This window comes from Pongo pygmaeus, chromosome X (genome assembly GCF_028885625.2).
Source record: "Pongo pygmaeus isolate AG05252 chromosome X, NHGRI_mPonPyg2-v2.0_pri, whole genome shotgun sequence".
NCBI lineage: Eukaryota > Metazoa > Chordata > Mammalia > Primates > Hominidae > Pongo > Pongo pygmaeus.
In genome coordinates, this window is record NC_072396.2 from 104,680,249 (window position 1) to 104,706,525 (window position 26,277).

At 43.7% G+C, this 26,277-nt stretch overlaps 1 protein-coding gene across 2 annotated transcripts; it reads left to right on the forward strand.

The window, feature by feature from the left end:
• The first annotated feature begins 1,031 nt into the window (after positions 1 to 1,031).
• Positions 1,032 to 25,855, forward strand: SRPX2 (sushi repeat containing protein X-linked 2). 2 transcript variants are annotated; one of them, XM_054470932.2, is made up of 12 exons: positions 1,118 to 1,450; positions 2,138 to 2,178; positions 3,129 to 3,340; positions 7,698 to 7,778; positions 16,755 to 16,946; positions 19,352 to 19,528; positions 19,821 to 19,947; positions 20,114 to 20,235; positions 21,337 to 21,516; positions 21,858 to 21,991; positions 23,815 to 23,936; positions 25,366 to 25,855. In XM_054470932.2, exons 3-12 carry the CDS (start codon positions 3,259 to 3,261, stop codon positions 25,544 to 25,546), a joined length of 1,398 nt encoding a protein of 465 aa, XP_054326907.1. In that variant the 5' UTR covers positions 1,118 to 1,450; positions 2,138 to 2,178; positions 3,129 to 3,258; the 3' UTR covers positions 25,547 to 25,855. The 2 variants fall into 2 exon arrangements, with proteins under 2 accessions (XP_054326906.1, XP_054326907.1); XM_054470931.2 differs by lacking the exon at positions 2,138 to 2,178 and having other exon boundaries at positions 1,032 to 1,450.
• Positions 25,856 to 26,277: the final 422 nt, after the last annotated feature.

The following is a 26,277-nucleotide window of genomic DNA, read 5'->3' on the forward strand; positions in this document are numbered from 1 at the left end:
AGTCTCACTCCCTCGCCCAGGCTGGAGTGCAGTGGCGTGATCTCAGCTCACTGCAACCTCTGCCTCCCAGGTTCAAGCAATTCCCTGCCTCAGCCTCCTGGGTAGCTAGGATTACAGGCATGTACCACCATGCCCGGCTAATTTTTTTTGTATTTAGTAGAGACGGGGTTTCACCATGTTGGCCAGGCCGATCTCGAACTCCTGACCTCATGATCTATCTGCCTACCTCAGACTCCCAAAGTACTGGGATTACAGGCGCGAGTCGCCGCGCCCAGCCACATCTTCTTTACATAGATATTACACTGTTAAGCACATGGTAGATACTCAATACATATTTGTCACAGGTGGATTGGAAATGAAGCAGGCTCAGGCTTGCTTTTGAACTTTGTATTCTCATAAGTACAATTCTTCCCCTTATGACTGAGAAGGGGTTACCAATTTGCTTGCATACACAGGAGAAACACCCTTTCTACAACAGCTTAAAATTCTTCCTTCTATAACCACTGATTTTCCAAGAGATGGAAATGTCAACTGTGAGGGGAGGGAGATTGTAAGTAGCTGGTCTGTGCTATGGCAGAATAGTCTCATTATCAGATACTAAAATGAAAAAATCTTGCTGAGTGAAATGTAGCCCTCCATCAGAGACCACTGGGAAGCAGCTAGATTTGCTCAAACAGCCTACCTCTAAAGCCTCTCCAGGCATGCTTTCCCTCCATTCTTAGTGTGGGAAATCAGTCTTGATTCTTCAGGCAAGAAGTACATGTTTTTTTTTGTTTTGTTTTTTTTTTTTGTAAACAATATAATCTTAACAGAAACTGAAGTCCAGAGAAGTTAGGTCACTGGCATGAGGGTTTCAAAGCGTATCTGACGTGATACCATACAGATTACAAGACAGTTCAGAGTTGGGAGTCTAAGGAATTACAGGAGAAATCTTAGGGAATGTCAAAGTCAGCTACAGTCTTCCCCTCTCTTTGGTGTTTGTGAATGTTTATGAAATTCCTTTTCATTCAATTCTTATGTCATGCTGAGTCATAAAAAGAAGTGCTCTTCAGTGCAACACATCTCTGGAGGCCGCTTAAGCCAGCCTCTGTGTTAGTCATCACTATACTCACAGGCTTGGAGCCAGTGCCATTCACACTTCCCCCTCTTCTGCAGCAGACGGACTGAGTTCCTCTAATCCCTGTGTTCCTTCTCCCCCATCTTTCTAAAACCCTTCTCTGAGAGAGGAATAACTATAGCTTCGGGGATAATATAGCTTTAAGGAAATTTTGGCAGATGTGGACGTCGTAACATCTGGGCAGTGTTAACAGAATCCCGGAGGCCGGGACAGACCAGGAGCCACTCGTTCTAGGAATGTTAAAGTAGAAGGTTTTTTCCAATTGATGAGAGGAGCAGAGAGGAAGGAGAAAGAGGAGGAGAGAGAAAAAGGGCACAAAATACCATAAAACAGGTAAGATCTGCAACTAACCCCTCCACACTCCACTACCCCAATTCACAATTGTGAAGGGGATAAGGAGACCCAGGACTTGGGCAACATGGCTGGGGGTGGAGGTCGGGGGGAAGTTCTTTTATGAAGCTGGATCATATGCTGCTTTTCATTTGTGCCGTGACCTGACTGCAAACACATGTTCCCAGCAACTTCTCAGCCCACAGCAGAGGGATGGGATGGTTGACTCTGGTGAGTCAAGTATTAAGCCTGAGACTGGGGAGAAGCTGGGCAGGTACGAGGTCACAGGTTCAGGGATCTGAAAAAGGAATGCCTCTGCTCCAGAACAAAGGAACTGGATGGAGGCTAGATGTGGGAGAGGGGTCAGTGATTAGTTATCTAACGTTCATTTTCCTGGATCTGTCTTTAATCTCCTCTTTCTGCTCCTTTTGTTGCCTCTTTCTGCGTTTATCTATCTCTTTCCTTCAGCTCTGTCAGATTTTCTTTCCTTCCTTCCCACATCTTTCTACTTCCCTTGCCTCCTTCGTTTACTCTCACTTTTTCTCCGTCCTGCTTCCCTGTCACTTTCTAGACAAAATCTGAAGCCAAGTAGCAATGAATTAGAAAATACATTTTTCCCTTTCTTGGGCTTTGCATGTCCCTTAGGGACTCTGGCCAGAATCTACCACATTTTTGTTTCTCTATTTCTAGGACTGACTCCTCCCCTGAGCATGGCATTTCATTGAAAGCATGTGAGTGAATGGGTGCTTGCTGAAATGCCCAGTGGCCAATTTATACCAATGGGCAGCAAGTTTTAATACTGTCATTTACAAAGTATTTGCCCGCTGGGAACCACAAAACTCTCGTCCCATTAGGGTGAGGACAGGGCAGGAAGTGAGAGGGCAATTGGAGCTTGTTCACCCTCTCCTCATGTACCTCAGCAGGTCCTCCTCTACCTCGCTGACTTCCTGCTGGCTCAGCAAGGTAAAACTAGAGGGTTAGGCTTTACTTGAAAGCCAGAAGCCACTACCAAACCACCAAGCCTTAAAACCCAAAGCTAAGAACAGAGCCAGAGTATAGTTACTGCCTGGGAGACTAGAGAAGGGAAACATTCAGTCCTGTCCAATACAAAGTTGGTAATAATATTGTCTAATATATAAATTACTTCCCTATATGACAGACAATAATCAATTCATGAGGTAGACAGTATTATTATTCCCATTTTATAGATGAGGAAACCGAGGCTTAGAGAAGTTAAAAAATTTGTCCAAGACCCCATAGTTAATAGGTGACAGAATTGCATTCACATCCAGGCCTGTGTAACTTCAGTGTTCAAATTCTTAGACCACATATGCTAATGCTTTCCCAGATTAGTGGTTAGGAAATGTTAGTTGAATGAATGAAACCTAATGGCAGCCTTTAGGTCACCAGGTTCCCTCCTGGTTCTATGTAACTTCATGTTGGCCTTTTCCTGGTCTCAGTACTTCAATGTCCCTCTCTATAACTTGGACCATGAAGCATTTGCATCTGATCCCACCACAGTCAGATGAAGATTGGTTATTTTACATCCTCCTCCTCCTGGGAGGAAAAGGGACCATAAATAACAAACAGAGTCTTGTTATTCTATAACATGAAAGATCCTTATGTGGGAGATAATATAAAAGGCATTCATTAATTATAAAATCTCTCTTCTTCCTTACAGATCCCATATTTCTGCTTCCCCTCACTTTTGGAAGTTAATTGATAGCTGACTTCTGAAAGTCACTTTCCTTTGCCCTGGCACTTCAGGCCATATACATCTTTTCTTGTCTCCATAATCCTCCCTTTCAAGGATGGCCAGTCAACTAACTCAAAGAGGAGCTTTCTCTCTGCTGTTCTTTCTAACTCCGGCAGTGACACCAACGTGGTATGCAGGTAAGTTCTAGGAGCTGTTGTCTATTATTTCCAGGAAGGGTAGGTCCTAGACCAAGACTTGGAGAAGGAAGAGTTAGACTACAAAAAGAGACACTTATTTTCTATACAGAGAAGTATTAAAGGACAATAAAGATGGTTAAACATGGCAACAGACTACCAAGGGAGGCTTTTAAGGCAGTCTAACAAGAGCTATTTGAAATAGGCCACACTAGTACAAACATGAGAAGGTTGGACATCACCTTTGAGGCCATTGTCTCACCTGCTTGTGCACTTAGCTTCCTGAAAACCATTTTCTAATATGAAATCCTTTATGAGTCAAATCTTTATTAATATTAATTCTTTTATGAGTCAAATACTCTTGTCAAGACCACAAAAATGGACTTAGACCACATACCTCATTTGGAAAAAATAAGGGAGGCAGGCAATCTATTCAAGTGAAACGAGAATCCATCAGACTTCTTCCCACCCTCTCTGACCTTATTTATAAAATGAGATTTTTTATAGCCCTTTTATGCCAAAGCTGTTAGTGGCAATACAGATCACATCCTTTTAATCAGGAATTTCCCAGTTTCCTCTCATTTGTTCTTTACTTCAGAAGGGATGGAGATTTCTGGATTCCTGAATATTTCACTCTTCACCCAGAGAGCCAGAGAACAAACTCAGTGAGAAGAGGGAAAGGGGAGGGGGAAGGGATGAAGGCAGGATAATGAAGTGGCATACAGAGGTTTTATATGGGGCCCAGCTGGCATTCCAAGTGCTAAGAATATTCTGTGGCCTGCAGTGTCTGCCCTCACAGGGGCCCATGGGGAGGAGTGGGGGAAGGAGACAGGCCCAACCAGTGGGGTTAGGAAAATATCCAGAGATGAGTAAATAACAAACTGCTCCCATCACAGCCACAGTCACTGCAGCTAAAATTTTCCACATGCCCTTAGCTCCTGGTGGAGGCCTTTGGCAGTAGCTCTGTTTGTCTGGAACAGCTGCATCAAGCTTTCAAACAAATATGCAAACTTCTTCCCCTTTTTGGCTTAACCTGGCTTTGTAGGGGGTGAAGCACAAGGACTGACATTGAGATGAAAAAATTCAAGTCAAGCCCTTCGCACAGCATATCCTGTTTGGGGTTAAAGGTGCCTCAAGTCTCCAGGAGATAAATATGCAACTGTCCTCCCCAACCTCCCCTAGCTTCAGTTCATTTACAGAGACCAAAATCCAGCCAAAGACCACAGGACTAAAGGAGTGGAGATTAGATGGCTCGAAGCCCAATTCTGAACACCTGTATGAAACCTCATGGCATGCAAAGGTCTTTACCTTTCCCAAAACAGAAGCCTGAGCTGTTGGAGGCATGAGCACAGAGCAGTTTTTTAAAAGTTAGATTCAGTTGAGGTTCTCAAAGGGCTATTTGCAAAGGTGGAACACCCCACTTCCACGTGAATCACGAGTCACCACTCCTGAGGAGCTCAGTTTGGTGAGGCCTCTGCCAGCCCTGCAATTCCACTCATTCTTCCCTCTTCTATCCTTAGGAGGCCACATGATGAGAGACATTTCCCCTACACTGCTAGCTCAGCTGTTGGGCTTGCCTTCATGCATTTGTTCATTCATTCCTTCAACAAATATTTATTGAGCACTCTTTATGCATCCAGGACTGTTTTGTTTACTTCTACAGCCTTGTCTTCAAATGGGCATGGCAAAGAATAGCAGCCAAATGTGGATCCAGGGCTAATCAGAAAAAGGGTCCAGGAATAATCAGCAGTGGCTGGGAAAAGTTAAGAATATAAATAAAGCAAAGAATGGGTTAAAAGTGTGTGCTGGCATATCTGTGCAGCCCAGAAAGTCAGACTGTATTTGTCATCATAAGCCAAGGATTAATATGAATCTTAAAATAGTCTTTTAACTATCAATTACATGTCTAACTATACTTTTGTGAAGCGCAGTGCTTAGAGGGCCTGACTGTACTATGGAGGTTGGAGGAACCCAGTAACAGACCACACAGTAACCAAGCACTGATTGATCTAAAGAAACTGAGGAATGCTCCCCAAGTCCTTCCCCCAGGGCTGAAGAGGGACAAGCAGACAGAATAATGTAGGAAATGTTCCCCTTTAATTTCATTCTTATGCCCATCTTAGTATTCCACCATTTGCAAAAAAAGAAAAAAATACTCAAAGATAGGCAAAGAGAGGAAATGGGAAAATGGAAAGATTTAAAGTGGCAAGGTGGTCTGAACCCTTTCTCCACACAAAGCATAGTTGGCACTGTCCAGCTACTTCTGCACCCTGATGGAGATTGTAATTATCTTATTGAGTCTTCCCCACAGTTTTCCTACATCCCCTGTAATTCTGGAATGATGTAAAATGCTTGGTGGCCTTCGATCCCACACACACAGTAAAAAAGCTAGATTGCAAAAGAGATTTTGGACTTTTACCCCAGTCAGACATTATCAAAAGCTCTCCCCTAATCACCATCTTCAGTGGAGTGTCTTGAGTTTGGTATCTAGGGCATCAAGCAGACCTGGGCTGGAATGCCCACTCTGCTGCTTACTAGCTGGGAGACCTTGGTTCCCTTGGTTCCTCAAGCCTGTTTCTTTGGCTTTATATTGGAGCACATTAGTAGTACCTACTCTGCTGACATGTTATGGTGACATAATAAGCTAACATATGTAATGTGCTTAACACAGAATATGAGCTGAGAGATGTTAGCAGTCATTGTCGTAGTTGTTCTTGTTGTTGTTACTGTTATCAAGCCACAGGGCTTTGACACTCCTGTTTTCTCCTCTGGTAAACAGTCCTTTGCTCCCTGCTGAGCATTTCTTCAAAAGCTGACTCTGTAACCGGAGCAGGGAGACCTAATACTTTAGGGAATCACACACATCTGGCCTCCTGTTTACAGGTCCTATAAGGCTTTGAGGCTAATACCAAACTGAAACAGCTGACAAAAATTCCATGACCCCCCCCCCCACTCCCCCGCACCCACCAAAGAAACCTCCCATTATGGGAAAAAAGAGAGCAGGGGAGATGAGGCCTGAGAAGAAATCAACGGAAGCCAGAAGAAGAACTGAAATGGGAAAACAGAAAAAAAGAAAAAGGGGAAAAAGAAAAAATGAACTCTTTCCTCTGGAATGAGGGCAAACCAACGAGGACATGATTTCATAAGGCAAACTTTCAATTGATTCATTCCCTTGTTCACCAAGTTGGACTGGTTTCCCAATACCTCACCTCCCCCACCCCTAGTCTGGGCCTGTGGGGAATGGAGGAGCTTCATCATCTGGCCCTCTGCTCCGCCCTTTAGTGCAGGGGGCCCTGTGCCTCTTCCCAAGAAGAGGAGGCGAGCTTGTGGCCTGAGTGTTTACACAGGCCAAAGGGCTCCAGCACTAAAACCCAGCCTTGTCCTGGAAGCACACACCCTCTCCTGGAAATAGGGAATTGTCTCTTGACTCCAAAACAGCTGGCTACCCTATTCCTGTGCATGCATTAGGGCTCAGGGAGGCTGGAAGGAGGGCTTCCGGAAACTTCACTCCGGAAAGGACCAAGTTGTTTTCCAATTAGTTCGTATTCATGACCGATTTCCTGCCGTCTGGTGGAACATACTGTTTAGTCTCCCAGACAGCCACAGACCTGCCTTCACTAGGGACTGGGCCACTTAACTGGATGGAGATAGATTAGGAATGTTCTCTAGCTCAGCAGCTCCCTGTTAAAGTTCCTTCTGATTAGAGAAACAGGAAATTTATCTGAAGGACTCTGCCTTCTCTGTTCTCCAAACCAGGGCAAAGTGCTCACAAAACTGCTTTCATTTCCTCTTGCCTTTTAAGTCATCCCTCTCGGCCTTGGCATGCCACCCCCAGCAATGGTAATCGATGACAAAAAGGCCCGTGCCCTGTGGGCTAGTGGAAGCCTGAGTAATTGTTTCTCTTTGAGGACCGTGAGCAGGGCCGTCACTAGGGGGAAGACACAGGTTCTGTTTTTGCCTCCTCTCTGGGACCACTGTCCATTCTCAGAGATTAGTCCCCAGTGTCTTACCAAGACTCATGTGTTGCCTCAAGGAAATGGGTCATTTATAGTCCAGATTGACAGGATTGATGTATGGTCAGATTCAATTTTTTTCTTTTAGATGGAGTCTTCTAGTGCTCGCAGTAACTGGCCACCACAACCATGAGCCTGCCCTCTATGCAACTAAGGTGCTGAGATTCACCCACAATAGTTCTGCTGCCTTACAATGCAGGATTTCCCCCACTAAATATCCACCTGGCTCCCCACCCACGGAATGCCATGTCCTAAGGAAGTTATAAAGTTGGATGAGAGGGGGAAGGTTGGGAAGGAATTGAGTGAGAAATCAAGACACCATCTTGATATTGTCTTCCTTATTCTAGGTTCTGGCTACTATCCGGATGAAAGCTACAATGAAGTATATGCAGAGGAGGTCCCACAGGCTCCTGCCCTGGACTACCGAGGTAATCTACCCTGCTTCTCAAGCCCAGAAAAGCTCCTTTCTGGCCTCAGACCTAGGCCCTTCCCTGAAGCATCCCCATCAGGCTTGGCTCACATGTGCCAAAACTGTAGCACAGGGAATCAGGGGCTGTGATTTCTCATCATGAACTTGGTTACTGACTTACTGTGTGACCTCACCTCTCCAGCCTGAAGGTTCTCCATGTATTATTAATCATTAACTATTGACTAGTTACTCAATGCCTAATCCTGTGCAAGGTAAGCCTGTGAGTAATACAAGGTCTCAGATAGGGTTTTGTCCCCATCATGTGGCTTATATTCTGTTGGGGTGATGAGGGAGTATAAAATTAGCACATGTAAGTGTGAAGCTATGTCATAGCAGTAAATGCAATAGGGTTTAAGAAAAAGAAGTCAGGAAAAGGGTCATGAAAGATGACATTTAGGCTAAGCTTAGAATGATAGGTGGGATTTTGAGAACTAGAAAGGGGAGGGGAGAGCATTCAGCAAAGCAGATGGCTAAAAATATGGAAGTAAGAACAAACCTGGTAGAGGAGGGAGCTAAGAAGAACCCAGCCTGATTGGAGGAGATGGAATGTGGAAGGAGTAGTATCAAAGAAAGTTAAATATAGGCCAAGTGCAGTGGCTCATGCCTGTAAACCCAGCACTTTGGGAGGCCGAGATAGGTGGATCACTTGAGGTCAGGAGTTCGAGACCAGCCTGGCGAATATGGTGAAACCTCATCTCTAACAAAACTACAAAAAATTAGCCAGGCATGGTGGCACGTGCCTATAATTCCAGCTACTCGGGTGGCTGAGGCAGGAGAATCTCTTGAACCCGGGAGGTGAAGGTTGCAGTGAGCCGAGAGCTGAGATGGCACCACTGCTCTCCAGCCTGGGTGACAAAGCAAGGCTCTGTCCCAAAAAAAAAAAAAGTTAAATATAAAGAGTGAGACCAAATTAGGAAAGACTCCATAATCTAGGGACAATACTAATGAGAAGCAGGAAAATTATCTGTGATGAATGCTGCATAGTGAGTAATTCCTGCATTAAAAGGGAAGTTAGGCCAGGTGGTATCTAATATCCCTTCTATTTCTGATTCTTTGTTTCTTTGCTTTGCAAGCCATGTGGAAGAGTTTAACTGTTGTACTAGGATCTATAGGGAGCCCATCACATGTTTTTGCACAGAGGCATGACACAGTAAATTGTCATTTTAGAACATTAACCTGATTATTCTATGCAGAAATAGGGGTTCAGTGGTTAAGTCTGAGTCAGGGAGACTCTCCAGGAACCAGCTACAGTAATGTTGGCTAGAGATGACTGATGGTGGTGGCAAAGAAATGGAGGGTACGGATGAACCCCATAAATGTTTCAAAGAAAGAGATGACAAGACTTAGTACAGACTTGATGTACCAAGAAGCTAAGAAACAAACTGATGTCTGAAAGCACTCAGTCTGTACACCTGGAAGAATTGTAAGACCCCTCTCAGAAAGACAATGTCAAAAAAGAAAACTGGTTTGGTAAAGATGCCCTACAGGCAGCGAAAGGATGAAGTTGTGTGAGTCATCAGCTTACATAGATGGGTTGTCTGAGGGAGCAGAAGGCCAGGGTCAGAGCTTTAGAAGACATCTGTAGACATGAGTAGAAGAGGAACCAGCAAGGGGAAAAAAAGAGAACTAGTGGTCAGTCATGCAGGAAGATATCTGGGCAGTACCTGTCATATTACAGAAGCCACAGGAGAAGACAGTTTTAAGGAAAGGAAGGGGTAAGAGATAAATTGTGTCATATATTGCAAAGAAATCAAATTGAGGGTAAAGGAAAGATTTTATTTGGCAAGAAGGAGGTAAATGGTGACCTTTAACAAAAATAGTTTCAACTGAGAAATTATCAGAGCTTTGAGCTCCTCTGAGCTCCTTTGTAGCTACCTTCTACTCATGTTCTTCTCACTGCCAAATGGTCCATACCCACTGCCTCTCTCCCTCAGCACCCACTAACTCCTAAACTCTCTACAGTCTGTTTCTCGCCCACTCACAAATCTACAACCTGAAATGACATCTCTTGAAGAAAAAAGTTCTCTCCCATGAGAGAACCAATTCCCATGACCCTTTCTTGAGCTTGTCTCTCAGTCTCTCCAGCAGCAGTGAGCACCTTCCTTTCTTCTTAATCCCCCTTCCTTGGGCTCCATGACATTTCACAATTCTGGTCAGAGCTGAAACTGGGAAAGGAGGTGGACTCTCTGGTGGTGACAATAGAGAGAATGAGACTGGGATCTGAACTTGGGTCAACCCTGACCTGTCTCCTGAGCTGGTGGACTACATCTCCAACTGCTGCTACGCACTTCTATTTGGAGATATCTAAGACAAAAATATTTCTTCTCTCCTGAAAAAGGTTCTACCTACTGACCTTCCTACTTTTGATAACACTACCATCATTCTCTTAGCTACTCGGACTACAAAATACCTCAGTGTCACCTCTAATATGTCCTGTCACTTTTAACATCCCCCTTTTCCTCATCACTTCCTGCCAGTCAGTCACCAAGACCTGTAATTTCTTTATTAATCCACGGGATTAAAACTTTGACCTCACACATGGATAATACAGTTGCCTCTAACAGGACTATCTGACTCATGTTTCCCCCTCCCCCAAATCTAGTGGCCCACAATGACCATTTTAAATCAGAATCTGGCCTTGGTCTAGCTTCCCAGACTGACAACTTCCTACCTGTTCTCCCCACATGAAATCTGTGCTTCGGTCAGGCTGTGTTCAGTACTGTGTTCCCAACTGCTTTAGCCCACACTGAGCTTTCCCTCGCCCATTTATTCTTTCATCGAATATTTATTGAGTACTTATTAGTTACCTCTTCTGAAATAAATGTTTACTGTCTAGACACACTCATTTGGCCTTCATTATGCACTGCCTCTTTGGTTTACTTTTTATTACCCTCAAGAAAATAGTTCTGTATTTAACTGTATTTAGCTATATTTCTGTATTTGACTGTATTCAACTGTATTTGTGTATTTAGCTGTTTTTAACTGTATTTAACTGTTTTTAACTGTATTTAACTGTTTTTAACTGTATTTAACTGTTTTTAACTGTATTCCTGTATTTAACTGTTTTCAACTGTATTTGTGTATTTAACTGTTTTTAACTGTGTTTAACTGTATTTAAGGAATCATCTGTGTTACTCTCACAGAGCCATGGTAAAAAGTAGATGCTAACCACTAGCATCCTGGGAGCAGAAGCCAGATTATGGGAGACTATAGTTTGGAGAGGTGGCTAGTAAAAAGCAACAGATGCAGAAGGTACTTTCATGGAGTCTGCAGCCCTATTATTAACATTAACCTTCTTCACTGGTTCTTCTTAAATGAGCAGAAAGCCCTTTAGAGAAATATAAGCTGCATAAGGGCCTTTGGTTTGGAGGTCTAGTGTCTCATAGCTCTTTTTAGGACTTAGTCTTAGGGCATAAAATGAATTGAGTGAAGTTAGCAATGATGAGGGGGAGGGAGTGGCCAGGAAAAGTACAACCTGAGGCCCCAGCCTCCCAGGTAAAGTCTTTGTGACCTTATAATCAATAGGTCTGCAACTGTAGTGCTAAATGACTTTCCGTAATTTGGAGATGGTGTCTCCAGATGGCAGTCATGTGTCTCAGTCACATGCTCAAAACGAATGCTGGGAACCACAGCGTGTTGCTGCTTTAGGAAAGATGGGACACTGGCTCAAACCCAGACACTGACTTAGGGAAAATCATTCACAGGGTTGAATATTTTACACATGAAACTTCATTTGGTTCTCACAACAGCCCTATGGAACGGTTTATTATCCCCCATTTTACCAACCAGGAAACTAAGCTCAGGGAAGTTTTAGATTCAGAGAGTCACAGAGAATTTAAACTCAGATCTGTCTGACTCTAAAGCCATGCTTAATCCATCTCTTTCATCAAAAATTAACTCATTGTTCTAAAAAAGAAGACCAGAAAAAAAAAGAACAACCAAATCATTATTTTAGAGCAAATTGGCATGTCATTTGCTATCATTTTCATTCATCTTGCACTTTCTATCATTCCCTTATCCCAACTCCTAGCTTGGAGTCAGCTGGGCTGCTGCTTTCCTTGCAGCTTGCCTCATCCCTGAGCAAGCTAGTCACACTGCCTGGGTTATCTGAAGATAATAGAAGACAACAGAGAAGGCCCTTTCAAAACTCTTGTCAGCACTTTATCTTCTGCATACACCTTAAAAAGAGATAGACAGATGAATAGCTACAGAAAGCAGAGACAATGGGCCTGAGTTCAAACCTCCGCTTCTCCCCCTTCCAGCTCTTGGACTCTGGACAAACACCTATTATGTGCCAGTCACTGTGCTATGTATTTTATAAATGTTATTTCATTTAAATAAATTGCATGCTTGCTATGTAGTGATATGGAAAGATCTCTAAATACACTGTTAAGTTTATCAAACAAGCAATGGAGGGAAAAGTGGGCATAATATGCTACTCTATGTATTAAAAAGGAAAGAAAAATAAGAAGCTATACCAACATTTGCTTTATAGGCACAAAGAAACTATTAAAAGTAGTTATTTGGGAGGGGACTAAGTTGGGGTGGGCATGGGAGCAGGGGTTGGGGGAAGACATTTTACTTTGTAACTTTTTATACTTTTGAGGTTTTGAGTCATGTGGATATATTATCTATTCAACAAGGTCAGTGTTTACTTCAAAATAGTAGCCTATTTTATATCTGCAGTGGCAGACACTGTGATTACATAGGACATGGGGTTTGGAGCAGACAAAGCTTGGGTTCAAATTTCAGCTCTACCCCTTACTTGCTTAGGGATCCTGGGCAATTTACTTCCTCATCTGCGAAAGAGGGATAAACACCTGCACACCTTACAGGGCTGTTGGGAGAACTGTATGAGATGATATATGTGAAAAGGAAAACATGTAGCATGGTGCCTAGAACACAGGAGATACACAATAAAGACTTACACATTTCCTACCAGACAATTTTGCCATACAGTATTTTTTGGGTTTTTTTAGGTGGGGCGGGGGAGTTTTTTTTTTTTTTTTAGGACAAAGTTTCGCTTTTGTTGCCCAGGCTGGAGTGCAACGGTGCAATCTTGGCTCACTTCAACCTCTGCCTCCCAGGTTCAAGCAATTCTCCTGCCTCTGTCTCCCAAGTAGCTGGGATTACAGGCGCACATCACTGCACCCGGCTAATTTTGTATTTTTAGTAGACAGGGTTTTACCATGTTGGACAGGGTGGTCTCAAACTCCTGACCTCAGGTGATCCGCCTGCCTCGGCCTCCCAAAGTGCTGGGATTACAGGGGTGAGCCACCACGCCCAGCCAGCCATACAGTATTTAACCACATTCTTTTTTCTTTTATCGGTACATAATACCTTACATATTTATAGGGCACATGTTGAGCGTCACACACATAGACTGTGGAGTAATCAAGTCAGGGTATTTGCGGTATCCATCACCTTCAGTATTTATTATTTTTATGTGTTGGTATCAAGTCCTCTCTTCTACTTACTTTGAAATATACAAAACATTGTTGCTAAGTATAGTCACCCTATTCTGGTATCAAACACTAGAATTTATTTCCTCTAACTATAGATTTGTATCCATAACAAACCTCTCTTCATCCCCTCTGCCACCCACTTACCCCTCCCAGTCTCTGGTATCTATCATTCTATTCTCTATGTCCATGAGATTAACTTTTTAGCATCCACAATTAAGTGAGAACATGCAGTATTTGTCTTTCTGTGCCTGGCTTATTTTACTTAACATAATGTCTTCCAGTTCCATCCATGTTGCTGCAAATGACAGGATTTCATTCTTTATTATGGCCAAATACTATTCTATTATGTATATGTACCACATTTTATTTATCCATTAGTCCACTGATGGATACTTAGGTTGATTCCACATCTTTGCTATTGTGAATAGTGCTGTGATAAACACATGAATGCAGATCCCTTTGATATATTGATTTCTTTTCCTTTAAATAGGTACCCAGTAGTGGGACTGCTGAATCATATGGTAGTGCTAGTTCCCTCCCTCCCTTCCTTCCTTTCCTTCCTTCCTTCCTTCTCCTTCCTTCTTCCTTTCTTCTTTCCTTCCTTCCTTCCTTCCTTCCTTCCTTCCTTCCTTCCTTCGAGATGGAGCCTCATTCTTGTTGCCCAGGCTGGAGTGCAGTGGCGCCATCTCGGCTCACTGCAACCTCTGCCTCCTGGGTTCAAGCGATTCTCCTGCCTCAGCCTCCCCAGTAGCTGGGGTTACAGGCACCCGCCACCACGCCCAGCTAATTTTTGTATTTTTAGTAGAGACGGGATTTCACCATGTTCGCCAGGCTGGTCTCAAACTCCTGACCTCAAATGATCCGCCTGCAGAGGCCTCCCAAAGTCCTGGGATTACAGGCATGAGCCACTGTGCCTGGCCTTTTTAATAATAGCCATTTTAACTGGGGTGAGATGATACCTCATTGTGTGGTTTTGATTTGCATTTTCCTGATGATTAGTGATGTTGAGCATATTTTCATGTATCTGTTGGCCATTTGTGTGTCCTCTTTTGAGAAATATCTGTTCGTGTCCTTTGCCCAATATTTTGTTTTTGTTTTTTGTTTTTGTTTTGGAGACGGAGTCTCCTGACCTCGTAATCCGCCCACCTCGGCCTCCCAAAGTGCTGGGGTTACAGGCATGAGCCACTGCACCCAGCCCCTTTGCCCAATATTTTAATGGAATTATTTGTTTTCCTACTGTTGAGTTGTTCGAGTTCCTTGTATATACTGGACATTATTAGTCCCCTGATGGATAAGTAGTTTGCAGATATTTTCTCCCATTCAAGAGGTTGTCTCTTCACTCGGTTGTTTGTTGTTGTTTTGCTGTGCAGGAGCTTTTTAGTCTAATATAGTCCTCCTGGTCTATTTTTGTTTTTGTTTCCTGTGCTTTTGAGGTCTTAACCATAAAATTGTTGCCTAGACCAATATCCTGAGGAGTTTTCCCTATGTTTTCTTCTAGTAATTTTATACTTCTGGGTCTTACATTTAAGTTTTTACTCCACCTTGAGTAAATTTTTGGATATGAGAGATGAGTGTCCAATTTCATTATTCTGTATAAGGTTATCTAGTTTTCTCAGCACCATTTATTGAAGAGAGTGTCCTTTCCCCAGTGTATGTTCTTGATGGCCTTGTCAAAGATCAGTTGGCTATAAATATATGAATTTATTTCTGGGTTTGCTATTCTGTTCCATTGATCTATATATCTATTTTTATACCAATACTGTGTTGTTTTGGTTACTATAGCCTTACAATATATTTTGAAGTCAGGTAATGTGATGTCTCTAGCTTTGTTCTTTTTGCTTGAGATTGCTTTGGTTATTCTGGCTCTTTTTTAGTTCCATATGAATTTTAGGATTGCTTTTTACATTTCTGTGAAAAATGATGTTGGTATTTTGATAGAAAGTGCATTGAATCTGTAGACTGCTTTGAGCAATATGGTCATTTTAACAATATTAATTCTTCTGATCCATGAACACGGGATATCTATTTTTGTGTCCTCTTTAATTTCTTTCATCAATGTTTTATAATTTTCAGTGTATAGGTTTTCACTTCTTTGGTTAAGTTTATTTCTAGATTTCTTTGTAGCTATCGTAAATGGAATTGCCTTCTTGATTTCTTTTAACCACATCCTCGTTTCAGTTTCCCATGGGCATTCTTTGGGTACAGTTGCTCAGCTACTTATGAATTTTTAACCATATTGTCACCTCTCCTGTATTACATCTCATCCACATCAATGTCATGAAAAGCATTGTCACATGCCTCACTTACTTCCACATAGTGTATCCACCATTTCCCCTGCTCTACCAGTCTGGTGACCCTACCCAAACAGGAAATTAGGTCAATCTGGAATTACTTGTTCTAGAGGGTTCCTGGAGAGCACTATTTCTCTGGGTAACTGCCATACGCCTTATGTTTAAATATTCTAGAACACTATGCTATCAGTGCTGTCAGTGTCACTAGGCTATAGTTCCCAGAGACTTCTTCCTTATTTGAAAACTGAGATTGTGTTTGCTCTTCTCCAGCCTTTCAATGTTTTTGTCTTTATGCCAGGATTTTTTCTGGGTCAGAAAATTTGAACTTATTTACAATAGTTGGGGCCTCTCCTACTGTCTCAGCATTTAGACCGACCTTTATATTTCCCTTTACCATTCTTACTTATTCTACCGATTCCAATCTGATGTGTATTTTCCTTGACAGACTATGGGAGCGATATAGAATGGGAGTGATTGTTGAGGTCCCAGCCTGCCAAATAAGGTCTTTGTGATATGTGTTGTGGCCTTATAATCAACAGCTCTGCAACTGTAGTGCTTAAAATACTTTCTGTAATTTTGAGATGGTGTCTCCAGATGGCAGCCATGTGTCACTGCCACAGGCTCAAAAGTAATGCTGGAAGCCCCAAGAGTAGTGTTTACTGAAGAAAAGATTTCTCACTGTCATCTGTCTTCATTCTCCAGTTACATTCAGAAAGAGGCTCTAGCCTTTCTTTGTTCCTTTGGTGTCTCATCTACTTCTTTTTTTTTTTTTTCCAAAGCTTTTTTTTTTTTTTTCCCCTTAGGATGTGGGAACTGAGTCAACTCACATGGGGCTTTAGCCTTCCCAACCCTAGGCTAACAGACCCGTGCCATGCTGTGTGTGTGCATCCTTGGGCAGGCGGCCCATTTGAGTTAATTTTTGTATAAGGTGTGAGACTCAGGTCGAGGTGGGTTTTTTTTTTTGCATATGGAAGTACAAGTGCTCCAGCACCGTTTGTTTGAAGGCTATCTTTCTTCCACTGAATTGTTTTTGCACTTTTGTCAAAAATCATTTCAACACACCTGTGTGGGTTTACTTATGGGCTCTCTATTTTTTTCCATTGACCTATTTGTCTTTTCACCAACACCACACTGTCTTGATTACTGTACTTCTAGCTTGCCTTTCTTCTATTGCTACAGTCCCCCGATGGTGTTACACATTAAATATCCAGGATGGAGAAGCCACATGCTACTCACCGAGGGGAGGAAATTATCACAGCAGCCTGGGCACGCGTTGTGAGCTTTCCTGTGACCGGGGCTTTCGATTGATTGGAAGGAGGTCGGTGCAATGCCTGCCAAGTCGTCGTTGGTCTGGAACTGCCTACTGTAGGCGTAAGTTGTGTGTGTGCATATGCTGATGCATGTATGCGAGAGAAGCCAGCCAGCCAGCTGCTGAGGGTATATGCCTGGAGGTGTTACTAATATGCCCTTCTCTCAAGTACAAATTGAGAATATTCCATAAGCCCCCCAGCAGGGCCTTTCCCCATTCTAACATTCGAGTTCAGTTTCTCTGGGTTACTGCCCAAGCAATATGAGCATTTAACCAGCGACCAGCTCTTCTGTCTCGGGGAGCCCAGGAGTGCACAGCCAGAGCTAAGGCTTGGGCCTAAGGTCTGTTGTGGACCTAGATCTTCTTCTGGAGCTCCTGAGGATATGTGGTCTTAGACTCTTTTCCACTTGTGGTCAACTGCTGTACTTCCTAGCCTGTAGCCTTAGAAGACCTTGGCAGTGGAGCTGTGAAACGTCTGCTATTCTTCATTTTCTTCTGAAAGTCAGAAGAAAAATCCCTAAGTCTAGAATGTGAAAGTGCTGATATACACACATTCCAAATCATGTCCCCCTTCAGCTTCCAAATCTCTACCTCTTACTCAAGTTCCACAGCCTTTTAGCAGCTGAGCTTTTGCTGTCCATATGTCCATGGCAGAACACCATTTGTAGGACACCCATGTATGCACAGCCCTGTATTGGTCACTTCCTGTGTTACTCAATTCTTCAAGTACTCCCAGGCTGCTTATAGATGAATGGGATAGAAACACAAATGTGTGCACATCAGTGTCGTGTAACTGGATGCGGAAGTGCTGAGCATTCATATAGAAATGGGGCTGGTCAGAGAAGACGCTGTAGAAGAGAAAAGAAGCTTGATAGCCAGAAAGCAGGTAGTCACCACACCCCTCTAGGTGACTGGAATTCAATTGTTTCAGGACTTAGACCCCATCATTTTCAACAGGAATTTGAATCGGTCTGACACAATTGAAAAATATAGGGCTGTAAAGTACAAGTGAACATAAAATCAATTAAAATAATGGTGACATACATATTTCCAGGTGCCTACAATGAGTCAATTACTACATTTGAGCACTGAATCTAGCTTTGACTTTCCTCATAAGAGACAAAAGGGCAAATGCTTTGGATCTATCATTTTTCCTGTCATATGATACTAAGCAAACACATTCATCTGAAGAGACAAATCTTTTCTCTTCACCCTGATTTCAAAAAGGTCATTTTTGCATAGGTCTTTACAAAGGGACACTGGAAAACAGAAAATGCAATAATCTTTAAGTCTGGTTTGCCAAGCAACAAAATGAACATAGCTTATACAGATCTTTATTCAAAGCTCTAACAATTGAACTTAGGTAGGATTAGAAGTTAGACAACCTAAAGGAATATATGGCCTCCTTCTCTCAAGTATCAGGTATCTCCAACAACACTTTGGCAAGCATAAGCTCACAATTAATCCATGGTGACAGGCTCCACCTCTGCCACATGTGGTGTCCAAGGCACATGGATTCCTCTTTTACCAAATACCACACCTGGCCCTCCAGGCACTGGTCTGACTTGTATTCTCGCCCAGACAGAGAGTCAGCCCAAGTTGGCATGTAAGTGAGCCTCAGCTGAGCAGTACCTACGGGAGCCCCAAAATTATATTGAGTATGCCTGGAGGAGAAAAGAAGCTTTGAACGTGCTCAAGGGCATCTAGCATTTGAGGAATAAGAGACAAAAATTAACAGTTGCTAAGGCCCTAAATGAGCCCAGAGGATATATGCATTGTGTCTTTTAATTTATACAACAATCCTATGAGGTGTCCACATTTCACTGAAGAAAACACTGAGACTCAAAGAGATGAGGCAACTTCTTAAAGTTACAGAGCTAGTAAGAGGTAGAACTGGGATGCAAACTCAGGTCTGATTTTTTTTTACTCTTGATAAGTTGTTTGACTTCCCCCTCTAAAATAGATTCTATTTGTTTAGAGAAGTTTTAAGTTCACAGCAAAATTGAATGAAAGATATAGATATTTCCCATTTATCCCCAGCACCCACACATGTACAGCCTCCCCTGTTGTCAACATCCCCCACCAGAGTGGTACATTTTTTACAGTTGACGAACATAAATTAATACATCATTGTCACCTGAATTCCATAGATTATATTAAGGCCCACTCTTGTTGTATATTCTATAGATTTTGACAATCTACAGTGTTAGGTCTGATTTTGAAGTCTATATGCTTGGACAAGTAATTTACTTTTTTGACACCCCCCTGCCCAAGGGTGCTGCTATACTTTATGAAAATACAAAGACAATTAGGGAAAAAGGCAGTTAGGCATAAAAATGTAAGGGCAGTTCAGGTAGGGTTTCTGTATTTTCTGCTCTCTCTGATGTTTCTCCCTGTGCTAGATGCCCAGGCATCACCTCCAGATAGTTGCACAAGCCACTGAGCTTGTCACTTGGTTTTCTCTTAGAGATGAGATGCCACGCACTACCATTCATCACTAGTGGCACTTACACCTGCACAAATGGAGTGCTTCTTGACTCTCGCTGTGACTACAGCTGTTCCAGTGGCTACCACCTGGAAGGTGATCGCAGCCGAATCTGCATGGAAGATGGGAGATGGAGTGGAGGCGAGCCTGTATGTGTAGGTAAATGCTGGTTGCTCCCAGTTGTCCTGGTGCAAAGAGCCACCCCAGCATTATATCGACAAAAGATGTGGAATTCTCACCACAGAAGGCATTCCTCTTAGCTATGAGGGTGGCACCCTGGGTATTTGCTAAACAAAATGATCTTCTCCCCTGAAGTTGCGCTTCCTTCCCCAGTTTCCTTGAGCACCTTGAACTTTTTACCTACCCAGTGGTGTGTGGCATTGCTTCAATGGATTCCCCCCAGGGAAAGCAAGGGGCCCACGAGTCAGCACTTGATTTTTCATCTTGGCAGACATAGATCCCCCCAAGATCCGCTGTCCCCACTCACGTGAGAAGATGGCAGAGCCAGAGAAATTGACTGCTCGAGTATACTGGGACCCACCGTTGGTGAAAGATTCTGCTGATGGTACCATCACCAGGTGAGCCTGAATAATGGATGCCCCTTATGCCTTCCCTCGGCTTCTCTCAGTCATTCAGGCTGGTCACATTGAAACTGCACAGGCTAAGGTAACAGTGGGGATGTGCCTCAGACTTCAATTCTAAGGGTCTCTTTCCTCAGTGTTTCTTTCACCCTGTCCCATGCAGGGTGACACTTCGGGGCCCTGAGCCTGGCTCTCACTTTCCCGAAGGAGAGCATGTGATTCGTTACACTGCCTATGACCGAGCCTACAACCGGGCCAGCTGCAAGTTCATTGTGAAAGTACAAGGTCAGAAAGAATTATTTAGTTTCCATATTGTTCATTAATCCTGCTCTACCCTGACCCACCCCATGTCTCTCCTCTCTATGCCTGGAAGAGACACACCTCATTTATACTGGGAGAGGAGAAAAACAAGTTCACCAAACAGGCTTATTTAGGAAGCCAGCATTACATGTGCATACATATGTTTCTGAAACCTTGACTCTACAACAAGACTGTCATCAACAAGACTCTCATTATCCTAAATCCAGATAAAATCCACAAGGATATTCTTTATCCATTTCTTTTCTTAGACGTCAAAATGATCACATGTAATCAGCCTTCATTCTGTCGTTCACCTCTGCTAAAATTGGTGGTGTTGGCTGCCTGATTCTTCCTCTTTGCTTTGTGTTATATTGTTTTGTTTTGCTTTTCTCATTATAAAGATAATTCATGCTTGTTGTTGAACATTTGATAAATAAGGAAATACATAAAGGGGGAAAATCTATTACCCCATCATCCAGAGGCAACTGCTATTAACTTTTTGGTATTTTCCTTCCAGTCTTTTTTCTATACATACTTTAAAAAATATATAGTTGAGATTGTACTGTACATCCAATCATAAATCATCCTTTTCACTTTTCATTAACAAAGTAATTTTCCCATGTTATTTTAAAATTCCTCAGAAATATTTCTAATGACAGCATAATATTCTACTCTAAAAATATATCATAATTTGCTTAACCCTTCTCCCACCAATGAACATTTAAGATTCCTCCAACTTATTTCTGCTATTAAGAGGAATTCTGCAAGGTAGTCATCTCTACACAGCATGTCCATAAAGTCTGGAAACAGATGGTAATATTTTCTTCTAAAGATTGTCAGTCTTTTGATGACAACATGTATATTCACCTGTGTTTCCAGACTTTACAAACCTTTGTCTGCATTTCAGATTTAATTCCTTAAGAAAGGAAAATTCCAGCTCCATCCCCAGCCAGTGGAAATATAGAAAAGCCATTTTTCTGATCATCTTAAGTCTTCTGGTCTAGAAAGCCCAGCATGGGCACCCTCTTAGCCTTTCCTTCTTATAAGAAACACCATTAACTTCTAACTTGAACTCCTCCCTGACAGTGAGACGCTGCCCAACTCTGAAACCTCCGCAGCACGGCTACCTCACCTGCACCTCAGCGGGGGACAACTATGGTGCCACCTGTGAATACCACTGTGATGGCGGTTATGATCGCCAGGGGACACCCTCCCGGGTCTGTCAGTCCAGCCGCCAGTGGTCAGGTTCACCACCAATCTGTGCTCGTGAGTGAAACCGGGGAATGGGGCAAGTAGATGTGGTGATCAGGGGAACTTTGGAGGATCTTCCTCATGGCACAGGGGTCCAATAACAATGTATATGATGTGAGACAGGGGGGTTCTAGGATGTGTCTAATTTAAAGGCCAACATTCCCCTGTAGACTACTGCTACCCCAAGAAGAAGGGTTTAAAATCTCTAAGTGTTCTTTTAGGATTTCCCCCAAGGGATGGGAGAAACAGCCAGAGAGAGGCAACCTGAAAGACTGGAACACCTCAAGATGTTAGGTTACCTAAGCTGGGATGGAGGAGAAAGCCGTACTCTGACTGGTCGCCTGCTTCTGCCCTAGCTATGAAGATTAACGTCAACGTCAACTCAGCTGCTGGTCTCTTGGATCAATTCTATGAGAAACAGCGACTCCTCATCATCTCAGCTCCTGATCCTTCCAACCGATATTATAAAATGCAGATCTCTATGCTACAGGTAAGGCCCACTCCCCTAAAGAGGGCTTAGCTCCGGTAAATTATCCCTTACCTTTTCCAAATCAGAGTTGTTCTCTGCAGCACAAACCTTACCTACTTCCTGAAACTTTTTGTGGATAGCATTTGATCAGTTTTACCGTAGACATATTTAGCACATTTAAAAAACTGTTGTTACTGAAAAGGCAATCAAGTCACTGGAGTGGTGGCTGTGACTTGCAGGGAGCTGGGTGAAAGATGGGAAGGGAGTGTGGCAAAGCACTCTGAAGAGACTTGCAAGACAGCTATGATCAAATGTAAATGTTGGGAATTAAGTACGTTTATGTTTTCAAGGAATAACAGCACTAACAAACACTTATGCAGTAAGTGCTATGTAGGTATCCAGTACTGATCTATGGGTTTTACACATATTCATCCAATTCTCACAACAACCCTTTGGAGATAGATACTATCGTTATCCCCATTGAATAGGTGAGGAAACTGATGCATAGAGATTAAGTCACTTGCCCAAGGTCACTAGCTAGTAAGTGGTGGAGCTGGGATTGAACACAGGGAGTCTGGCTGCAGAATCTGTGCTCTTAGCCACTACCAGTAGCAGAAAAGAAGGAAAAGCGTTATGATATCTCAAAGTAAAATGAGAGAGTTGCATGTCAGTTTTTAACATAAGAGATACCTAGCCAAAGCCACTAGTAGGGAGAGGTCGATAGGACAGAATAAATATGATTATGGGGACTTATAAAAGAACAGGCTAGGTTACTGAAGATAATTCAGGGTGTGCTGACAAGACTAAGAGAAGCAGCTCTGGGGAGCTGCAAGGGGCTGGATACCCACGTGGGAGAAAAAGCTACTTAGGAGGTTTCTAAAGATTGAATCTTAGAAGTTGCCAAGTGAATATTCAGAGGCCCAGGATGGAAGCAGTTTTACAAAAAAAAAAAAGAACCCTGGAGGGTCTAGACCAAAAAGAGGGCCTTATTCATCCAGAGATCCAAAAAGACTGACAACGGCAACAGTTCAGTTGGAAGCAAGGGAGTAAGAACAAGAAAAGGAACCTGTCAGCAAGCATAGTGACTCTGAGGGTGAGGACTAGAGGGGAAGTCCAAAGATGAAACAGAGGTGGGGTGCCGGGGAGTATTCAAGGCCTCTTTAAACCTCACCCTGGTAACTGGCTAGCAGGTGATCCTGCAAGACAAGGCAGGACAGAGATCTGGGGTAGGACTGCAAGCTGCGCTGCCCAGTGCAAGGAAGGTAACAAGGGGTAATGAAAAGATCACTGGGCACAATTTTGGAGAAATCCTGGAGACCGAGCGAAGGCCCTGGCCAGGTAGCCTATTGGTAAAGAGCACACGCTTGGGCAGGGGGCATCAGTCCTCAGTTTGAATCTTGGCTCAGCATGTTATTGTCACCACCTGGCTTGTGAGGAGTGTTGTGAAGATTAGATTATGTCTACAAAGCATTAGGTTTGTGTATTCAATAAACAACAGCCATTATCATATCACATTGGCTATCCATCAAGAACTTATGTAATTTAAAACCTATGCAAAGCTAAACAATGATTATGTTCCTGCAATTTACTCATTGAATTTCTCTTCTCTACCCCACTTTGTGTAACTGGTTTCAGTAGAATGAAGGAAACACTGTTGGGGCAAGTACTTCAGGAATGACAGAGGGAACAGGTTGTCGTAGACCCCACAGTGTGATTGCGTGACCACTGGGGGAGAAGGGGCTCCTTTCCCACACTGCTTCATATGGTCCCAGGAGGAATCAGCCAAGTAGCCTTAGGTTTGAACGCACAGCTCTGTTGCGTAAAATGTTCTGTCTCCCCCCCAGCAATCCACCTGTGGACTGGATTTGCGGCATGTGACCATCATTGAACTGGTAGGACAGCCACCTCAGGAGGTGGGGCGCATCCGGGAGCAACAGCTGTCAGCCAACATCATCGAGGAGCTCAGGTCCAGGCTGGGAGGCTGCCAAACGTGGGGGGAGGGGGGGTGGGGCGGGGGGAGAAACCCTAGGCAGGACACTGGCAAAAGTGGACTATGGGAAAACCATCAGACACTACTCTCTTGCGGCACTTCTTGCGTTTGAACTCTTATGGATGCATTAGGTAAGACCAGAGAGTAGTTTCTTTACTTTGGTAGAACATCAGAATCAAATGAGGGCTTAAAATACAGATGACCAGGCCCCATCCTAAACCACCTTAGGAATGTGCTTTTACAAAGGCACCTGAGGGGACTCTGAAGCACAGCCAGGGCTGAGCCAGTAAACCCAAACTTGACTCAGATAAGCCCCTGCTCTTGTTTTCTGGCCTCATCTCTTTGCCTTCAGTCTCCAAAGAGCAAAAGGCATCTTTTTTTTTTTTTTGAGACGGAGTTTTGCTCTTGTTGCCCAGGCTGGAGTGCAATGGCACGATTTCAGCTCACTGAAACCTCCACCTCCCAGGTTCAAGTGATTCTCCTGCCTCAGCCTCCCGAGTAGCTGGGATTACAGGTGTGTGCCACCATGCCCAGCTAATTTTTGTATTTTTAGTAGAGACAGGTTTCGCCATATTGGCCAGGCTGGTCTCAAACTCCTGACCTCAGGTGATCTGTCCACCTCCGCCTCCCAACCTGCTGGGATTACAGGCATGAGCCACCATGCCTGGCTGCAAAAGGCATCTTTAAGCACTGAAATCTGAGTAATATCTGTCAACTCCTGGGGAAGAGAACATTAGAGGTGACAGGTGATGGAAGAAGTGGGTCTTTCTCATTATCTATCCAGTATCACCCTTCTAATGCCTTCACATATATTCAGGGCCAATAAAGCCATCACTGCTCTGTTTTAGAGCAGTGCCTCTAAACAATAGAGAAACTATACCTGCCTCTAGAGCGTAGTCTCAGTGGGGACAGAAAGATTCAGTCCCAGTTAGAGAAGAGACTAGAAAACACTCAGAGGGAGACTGCAGACTTGCAGCTACAGATGGAAGAGTTAACCAGAAGGTATTTATCAACCTAAGGGCTGCCATGTATGATGTGCATACACAGCATAGTCTCTGCAATGGGTGGCCCCTGGAGTCACCCTGTGCAGCCTGCACAGCAATATGTGATAGCCCTGCTTAAGGGGGCCTACAATGAAAGCACTGCCTGTTAATAACAAAGCTATTGCAGCTGAGGTGAGGAAGGGACAGCTTAGCAGAACTAGATGCATGGAGGCAGCAAGAGTAGAATCTGAACACAGAAAAACAAAGCGACTTGAGACAGGAAGTAGAGGGGATGGGGACCAGGGATGAGGTGGGGAAGGAATTAGTCCATGAGTGGAGCTGCAAAAAGTCAGAGGGTAGTAGAGCCTGTGGGGATGGGTGCCCAGACAAGGTCTCATACCTCCCTGGGCTGCTCTCTCTAGGCAATTTCAGCGCCTCACTCGCTCCTACTTCAACATGGTGTTGATTGACAAGCAGGGTATTGACCGAGACCGCTACATGGAACCTGTCACCCCCGAGGAAATCTTCACATTCATTGATGACTACCTACTGAGCAATCAGGAGTTGACCCAGCGTCGGGAGCAAAGGGACATATGCGAGTGAACTTGAGCCAGGGCATGTTTAAAGTCAAGGGAAAAGCTCCTCTAGTTAGCTGAAACTGGGACCTAATAAAAGGAGGAAATGTTTTCCCACAGTTCTAGGGACAGGACTCTGAGGTGGGTGAGTTTGCCAAATCCTGCAGTGTTTCCAGGCATCCTTTTAGGGCTGTGTAATAGTTTCCCTAGAAGCTAGGTAGGGACTGAGGACAGGCCTTGGGCAGTGGGTTGGGGGTAGAAGTTCTTCCTTTCCTAACCGGGGCCCCTGCCCAGCTCTCGAAAGTCTTTCAGAAAAGTAAATCCTAAATTCACTGACGAACTGGCTGTTTTAACTGGTTCCTCTACCCTGAGGTGACAGCAGAGGGCAGCACGAGCACAACAGAAACCAGCTTACACTTTAAGCAAGTGTAGCTGGATTTTCCTTATAGGATGAGGGGTGGGTAGCAGGGTACAAAACATCCTTATTTTTTTATTTATTTTTTTTTTTTTTGAGACGGAGTCTTGCTTTGTCGCCCAGGCTGGAGTGCAGTGGCGCGATCTTGGCTCACCGCAAGCTCCGTCTACTGGGTTCATGCCATTCTCCTGCCTCAGCCTCCTGAGTAGCTGGGACTACAGGCGCCCGCCACCACGCCCGGCTAATGTTTTGTATTTTTAGTAGAGACGGGTTTTGACCATGTTAGCCAGGATGGTCTACGATCTCCTGACCTCGTGATCCACCCGCCTCGGCCTCCCAAAATG